The sequence below is a fragment of the Chaetura pelagica genome, unplaced genomic scaffold, assembly GCF_000747805.2.
Source record: "Chaetura pelagica isolate M959 unplaced genomic scaffold, ChaPel_1.0 scaffold300, whole genome shotgun sequence".
Taxonomy (NCBI): Eukaryota; Metazoa; Chordata; class Aves; order Apodiformes; family Apodidae; genus Chaetura; species Chaetura pelagica.
The window spans coordinates 353174-361084 of NW_009951945.1; the positions used below are offsets into that span (position 1 = coordinate 353174).

Consider the following 7911-nt stretch of genomic DNA (forward strand, 5'->3'; position numbering starts at 1 on the left):
TTATCTATACAATATATTTTAAAGATATCTAATGGCAAGGATGTTATTAATTTTATTTAGAATTAAAATATGGCTGATGGCAATGTGATGTGCAGTGGAGTCCATTTCTCTCTGCCCGCATTTCTTGCCGGAGCAGTCCTGTTCCCTAGTGGGGTGGTGGGCTGCTCCTTGGGTAAGACTGTGCTTTGGCAAATAACAGCAGAATTTTAAAGCAAGAAGGAAAGAGCAGCTGGACCTCAATGTATAGTTCTTTTTTGAGTACAAATGAGTATGGGATTCTTTGCTATCTGCTTGAATGAGTCATCTCTGTCCCCTTGGGGCTGGAGTCCCTAATGATATCCCAAGTTTTATATAAGCAGTATTTGCATTTTAAAGGCTCAGAGACTAGAATTCTTTTACAGGAAGAAAGCAGTAGCAGCTGAAGAGAAGCTGTTAGGTGAGACACTAGCATGTCTAAGATGCTGAGGATAGATTAAGATGTTGGTTGACCTTGGCAGCAAAGCTAGGTTGACTTGTTGTGAAACAGAAACTATTCCAAGCTGCTTATTGCTTGTCTGGTTCTCATCCATGTGGGATGATAAGGAGCCCAGGGACTAGAGATAAGTACTGCATTTTGGATAGCTCTGAAAGCAGTAAGGAACAGGTTTTTCTTCCAAACTGGAGATGGTGAGCTCCAGTGTCATGATACAACCCCATGTGGGCACAAAACAGTCTCCATCCTTGCTCCACTCCCTACTAATGAGGCATTTTTCTCTCCCTGTCAGCAGCATTTCATCCCATAACTGACTGCAATGGTGAAAAGAAAAAAAAAAAAAATTTCCATCACTGTGTATTAGCATTTTAAGCAAATAATAGTATTTAGACATTGGAATAAGTGCTTCTTAAATGCCAGACTAGTGGATATTTGTTTTGGTGGGAAATGAATCATGGTGATGTGGAGCAGGGTTTGTACCAGCATGTATCATCTCTTCTTTTCCCAGTTGCTTCTATTCTTCCCTCCTCTCAGCTTACAGATTTGCTACTCTAAATCCTTTTAAATCCCTCATTCAGGAGTTCCTCTTCCCGGAAGGCCAGTTGGGCTAACCTTCTTCAGGAACAACACACTGCTTAATTAAAGGAATATTGATACTATTAAAGATAGAGCCAAACCATGGATCACTTGATTCATGTTTCTTGTTCGCTGGAGGTGGGTAAAACTGTGTAAAACAGATCTGATGCACAAGAGGCCCTCCCTGCAGCTTTACTGGGGGCTTGATTCTCCTTTGGGCAAAGTTTCACCAGCTTTAATGTGGAACTAAAGTGCCTGTTATTCAATTATCCTCAATTATTACACATTCTAAATGTAATTCATGTCCTCATAATTGTAGTAGATACTCTAAGGCCTTTTTTTACTACTAAAAATTTACACACCAGTCTGGATTGTGCTTGAAAGCACTAGGAGTTCTATGTAAAAAAAATGTCCATATTTGCACCTGAAGAAGGATGTGTGTTTGCAAGCAGGCTCTTATTTGTCATTTCTTATTTCCTCACTTAAAATGCTGTGGTTGCCCAGTGTCGGTTTTGGAATGTGCCATTGTGGCTGTGCCACCTGTCCTGCCCCATCTGCTTCTGGGGTTATAGTGTTTGCAAATAACCTGTGTGGAAATGAGCATATATGACAGTTTGGCTGAAGTACCTGTCACTGTTGAGTGCACTGCCAGAATGAGGAGCTAGGCATGAATAATGAGGATGAAGGAAAAATAAGGGTTCCGTTTGTATCCAGAGTAATTCACTGCCATAGGCTGTCTGATGGATTGGGCTCTGTTGAACTAGACTGTGCTTTAATTTGTACAGGCCAGCAAGGGGTCAGTGAGAAGCACTCCTTAAAGTATTTTTTCTGGGGCTAGGGAAGGTTGTTTCCTTAGCAAAAGGCAGTGCTGGTAGAAAAAATATAAATCCACTTGTTTCCCATTGTCTCTCTGCTGGAGGCTGCTGTCTTCCAACTCTGTAGGAAAAAGGAGTTTGTGTGAATGTCTTCTACTCTGGAAGTCTCTAACTGTGAGCATGGGAGAAGATGTTTTCTCAGAAGGGCTGAACTGAGAAAGGAAGGGGACTTAAAACAACTCTACTGGATCCAAATGAAGGGGACCTCATTTGGAGCTGGGCTCATTTGAGGTGATACTCCCCATGTTCACACATGTAGGAAAACAAGGGAGGAAGACCTGGCCCCACCGAGCAGAGTTTTGTTGTGGGGTGTCAGGTTTTCATGCCCTTTCACTGCAAAGCCAGGGAGCCTGTGTCACCTCAGTGCTCACCACCACTGCCAAGGCAGAAGCACTTAAACGTGACATGGAAACAGGGTGACAGTCTGTCGTTCTAGCAGAAGTTAAAATCCTGGCTTGACGTCAAAAGGCATGTGAACAGTGCCGATTCCTTTGGTTTCCTGGGAAATTTGACCTCAAGTTGCTGCTGTTGAGTGATATCAGGAAGGATAGTGCTGTTTTAGAGAGACTACACACTCTGAATCACACTTTTCAGCCTGAGTGCCTCTGGATCAGCACAGTTGTGATCTACTTTGCTCACAGCAACCTGAAAAGTTATGTCATCTAAATACTGGATTCCTCCTTATTACAGCTCTTAAAGTTAAGCTTACTTGGACGTGACTGTGCACTTTTCTCTCTGCCAACAGGGATGCAGTGGTTGCATTATTTCTGTAGGAGGGCAGATTCCAAATAACTTGGCAGTGCCACTGCACCAGAGTGGAGTGAAGATCCTTGGCACAAACCCTTTGCAGATTGACCGGGCAGAAGATCGCTCCGTATTCTCAGCTGTTCTGGATGAGCTGCATGTGGCCCAGGCTCCCTGGAAGGCAGTCAGCACTCTGGTAAGCTGGGATGTCCATCTGGGGAACTCTGAAGGGGATGGGGCTTGTTAGAGGATCTGCTCCAGGGACAACAACTTGCTGATATGTTTCAATATTCCAAAGACATTTGACTGTTTTTTACTGGTGATGTTGAAGGACTTTTTGATCCTTGTAAAGTGAATCTATAGCATTGCTGGCAGTGGGATGGAAACTGGAAAGGAAGTGTCCTTAAATCACCTTTACACTACATGGAATCATAGAATTGTTTTGGTTGGAAAAGACCTTTAAGATGATCAAGTCCAAACATTAACCGACTGAGTCTGCTGCTAAACCATGTCTTTCAGCAGCACATCTACACATCTTTTAAACATCTCCAGGGATGGTGATTTGGCCTCCCTGGGCAGCCTGTTCAGGGCCTGACAACCCCTTCAGTGAAGAAGTTTATTCTAATATCCAATCTAAACTTCCCCTGACACCAGTTGAAGCCATTTCCACTTTTTCTATCACTTAGTATTAGGGAGAAGACATTGACCCCCACCTGGTCACAGCCTCCTTTCAGGTAGTTGTACAGAGTGATAAGTTCTCCCCTCAGCCTCCTTTTCTCAAGGCTAAACAACCTGTTCCCTCAGCTGCTCCTCATATATACCTAGCAACAGTTACTGTCAGGCTACTCAAGTTTATCCTACTGGACTGGAAAGCTATTTTAGGAGATGGAGCTCACAAAGGAATAGAGTTGTGTCAACACTGCTCTTTTTTACTGGTGAAGCTCTATGGGAAGGGAGGGTCTGAAGATGACAACTCTGGAACCAAGAAGTCATGTATTATGTTCAGCCCAGACTGTAGGCCTCTACTTACCTTATCCCCCAACTCTACCAGTCTTAATGGCTAGTAAAGTGCAAATGCAGTTAGAAATGAAATTTTGGTATGACTTGAAAATACTTTCTTGTTCACAGCATGTTTTTCCTCCCTTTCTTTAGAGAGATGCAGTTGAATTTGCAAGCTCTGTGAGTTACCCATGTTTGCTGAGGCCTTCTTATGTTCTGAGGTAAGGCTCCACCATCAGAGCTCATCACGCTGGGGATACAAACTACAAAAGCCTATTTGAGATAAGGGAGAGTAATTTCAGGGGATGTGTGGAAAATACTATCCTAGGTGCATGCAGCATGAAGCTACATATCTTAACAGGTAGGACAACTGCTCTAATAAAGGAAGCTGATGGATCCTTTCTGTCCATCAGGTACAGATCAAAGGTAGAACATAATCATAAGAATATCTGTTAAGCTGCATTAACTTCTTCGTATCTCAAGGCCAAAAACATGAACCATCTGTGGCGTTTCTTAAGCTTCCTGAGACTACTATACTACCTCTACAATTAGGCCAGGAGATTGTTTGCCCCCAGGAAAAACAGAAGGGAACATACTGAGGCCATTTATTTGGGTTGACATCTGTTTCTGAAAAATGACAGCACGTCTTTTGAATTCAGCTTCTTATTTGCTAAGTTCCTCTGCTTACAGGCATATTTTATGTCCCTGTACCGTGGCAGCTGCTTCTCTTTAAATAGACTTTGTACAGAGCCACCCATTTCAAGAGGTAGACTTTTTGAAGCTGTTACAGAAATGCATACATACAGCAAACTCAAACATTCTGAATGATCCTTCTTCTCTGCAAGCCATTTCTTCATAACTGGGTGACAGAGGCACAGAGAGGCAGTTTGCTAGGCAGAGTTTATAAGTGAAAATAAATTGGAGACAGGATACTTTTCATATGAAAGAGAGACACATATCAAAAATGAAAAGGCACATTAATCATTCTCAGGAGACAAAACCAAATCTTTTTATTTAAAAAGAAAAGAAAAATATTTCTTGTCTTTTCAACCCTGAAGGATGTAACCTTTAGAAGAGTCTGCTGAATGTGACTTTTCTATCCAGTTTCTGAAGCTTGCAGTGGGTTTGCAAAGCAAAGTGAGAAACCAGCACTCAGATTAGGAGGATAAATTCTCCAGATTTTTAGGAAACACTTCTTTTAGCCTGCTGTTTCCATGTGTATTAAATTCAGTATAGGCCCTTTCCACTGCAAATATTTGCTAGAAGGTGTTTGGACAGGCTGGAGGGACCTTGGGGAGAAAGATAAAACTGGAGGATGCAAACTTGAGGAAGGAGAAGGTGGAAAGCCCTAGCACAGCACACTGTCTGGCCTCTATTTGCAGAACAGCAGCAGGTCCACAGCTAGACTTCTTCATCCTTCAAACAGATGTGGCCTTTATTTGCCAGCTGCCTTGGAAAGCTAAATGCATTTCCCCACTAGTGACGTACTGCGTGCACCATCTCACATCCTCACTAGTACAACTGACATAGGTCCATGGATTTAATTGAACTCCATTGATTTACATCAGCTGAAGAGATGGTCTAGTAAGTACAATCACCTAGGTGCTTTTGTCTATTTATCTTAGGCTAAAGTGACTGATTTTGAGGGCTAGATCCTTCCTTTACTTTTAAGCTGAGCTTCTTTGGGCTTGTCCAGCAAAGCCAAGGGAAGTTGAATATCAGTGGTGAAAGTTAACAATGAAACACCTTTTTCAAAAGATTCTTGTCTTTTAAAGGGATGTGAATGACTCTGGACCCTTATTCTCCCCCAAACCCCTCTGATATTTCTGACAGCTACATTTCAAATGAGCTTTCAGATATAGTCTGTATCTGCTGTGCCCCTCCCTTAAGGCCTAAGACATTAAGGGAGAAGCACAGCAAAATGGCCAGCAAAACCTGCACGTTTCTACCAGCATTTACACTGTTGCACCATCACTAGTGCCCTATGTGTTCCTCACTTCATCTGTCACTTATGAGCAGCTGGGCAAACATGAGCAAAGCCCCTGTTTTGTCCTGAGTTCACAGCTCACCTGCACATGCAGTGAATGTTGGGATCCCTACTGGGATCTGGCTGACTCCATCTCCTCCAGCTGTGCAGGAGCTTTAAAGCTTTGGGTCAGAAAGGGGCTTTGGCAGCATTGCTAAGGCTACACAGTTGCACTTCTTTATTCGATTCTTGGTTATGGATCTGGATGTCACCTCTCTTTTCTGGGGGCTGTAGTGGAGGTTCATTTGGTACCAGCTTGGCCTTTCTTTCAGTCCAGAGTGGAGCAAGTGGCCTGAGTCAGTAGCTTGCACAGCTCGTCTGTCACATGAAGGTAGTTGGCAGCCCTGAGCTGTGATGTCTAACACTCTGATACCTCACTTGAAGTAACAGAGTGGTCAGGTTTGGAAGGGACCTCTGAAGATCATCTAGTCATGAGGGAAGCTGACCTGTTTTCTTTTCTTTTCTTTCCCCTTCTCACAGTGGATCTGCAATGAATGTAGTTTACACTGAAGGGGAAATGAAGAAGTTCTTAGCAGAAGCCTCCAGAGTCTCTCAGGTACCAGTCTTTGCCATACCAGTGCTTTTTCTTTTTGTGTTTGCCATATTTGTTCACCTCTCCTGTGTTTGCCGTCTCTTTGTTTCTGCATTTTGTCTTCCTCATGCTTTCCCTTCTTTGTTTGGGGAGGAGCCAGTGAACTTAGCATTTTTTTCCGAATGGACAGACCATGGGAGCCTGTGCAAGCATCCTTACTGATGCCACTGGGATGCCCAGATGAAGCTTCTCTTTCCGACTGGTTAACTCTACAAAGAGCTGTAGAGCAGTGGGCTGGGACCCTTCCTACCCTTTGTCCTGGCATCTTCTCTCCCCTTTCTCACCCCTTTTTTTTACTTTTTAATTATTATTTTTTTTTACCCTTTTAAATGCAGGAACATTTGCACAATTTTGCTATGACATTTAATTCTCCAAACCATGTACTGAATTCCATTTTCCTCTGACACAAAAGCAGGACTGCTGCCTGCTTACTGTTGATCCAGTGGGATTATTGATCTGCAGAGTATGTTATGCAGAAGAGGAAAGCTCTGGTTTCCATTTTAAATGTCTTTCAAAAGCTAATTTGGGAATTTTTTCAAGTGTCTTTTTTTCTAGCAAAGAGAAAGAATATGGTCTCACACATTGAAATTTAGAAGAGGGCAATCTGAACAATTTCCCAAAGACGTGAGTGCTTCAACATGTAGTAAACAACTCAAAGCTTGTATTTCTTCTATACCTTTTATCAGTGTTGTTGTACATGGGATGTTTGGAGAGATGGGAATATGGGAGGAGGAGAAAGTTTAACAATTGAGGCTGAATGAAGAACACAGAGGACTCAAAGTTTGACCTTTCATTTGTCTCTTGAGCCTTTTGGGCTGTTTTCTTCTGAGGGTTTTTTTCCCCCTTCTTTTGAATGATCACTGTTCAGAACTGTTTTGTAGCACCACAGATGCTACTGTCACTGGGCTCTTTGAGTTAAAATTAAGTAAGCCAAAAAGGAACTATCTGAAAAAACAATGGGCTGTGGAAGCCAGACACATTACTGCTTACTCAGCGGATTTCTTAGGTCTGGTTAAAGCTTGAACAAGAGCAAGTGTTTAAGTGTACAAAGAAAATTACGTAAATTTAGCATTTCAGCATCAAAAAGATGGAATGAAATGGAGACACCTTGCAAAGTTACAGTATCCTGAAGGACAGGATAGTGTGGATGCAAGCAGACCACTTGCCATCTTTGAACAGCTTCAAAGGGATTTTTGGAAGTGACAGAATGCCACTGTTACTTCCATCAGAAGGAATTATCTAACTAATTGTCAAAAGACCACAGGGCCAACCTGTGGTATGAACCAGATCCTCAGCAATGCTCAGCCGCCCAGAACATCTCACTTGTCTGTGGAGTTCATCTGAAGTACCCTGCTTTGTGTTTCCCCACACACTCACAGAAGCAGAGCAGGCAGCAGCCCCAAGCTGTGTTCAGTGGGACAGATCACATTTCCTGCTGGATGGCTTGATGATGGCAAGGGATGTCCTGAAGGAGGCTGAAGCACAAGAAACTGACCCTTGGTAGCTTAACTTGTCACAGCTTGATTGACTTGAATTGGGAAATGATCTTCTTCATTGCCGAGAGGTCTCATCCCCTGGTACAAGGTGCCCTGCTGGGAGCTGAAGTCGTGAAGTCTTGATAATGTGT

The 7911-nt window shown here is 42.9% G+C and overlaps 1 protein-coding gene across 1 annotated transcript in view; it reads left to right on the forward strand.

Moving 5' to 3' along the window:
* CPS1 (carbamoyl-phosphate synthase 1, mitochondrial) overlaps window positions 1-7911 on the forward strand; it is a 92280-nt gene that overhangs the window by 64994 nt on the left and 19375 nt on the right. Inside the window, exons 26-28 of the mRNA XM_009996927.1 lie at window positions 2669-2863; window positions 3820-3887; window positions 6173-6248. Of these exons, the coding sequence (XP_009995229.1) occupies window positions 2669-2863; window positions 3820-3887; window positions 6173-6248 (339 nt within the window). The remainder of the gene's footprint in view (window positions 1-2668; window positions 2864-3819; window positions 3888-6172; window positions 6249-7911) is intronic.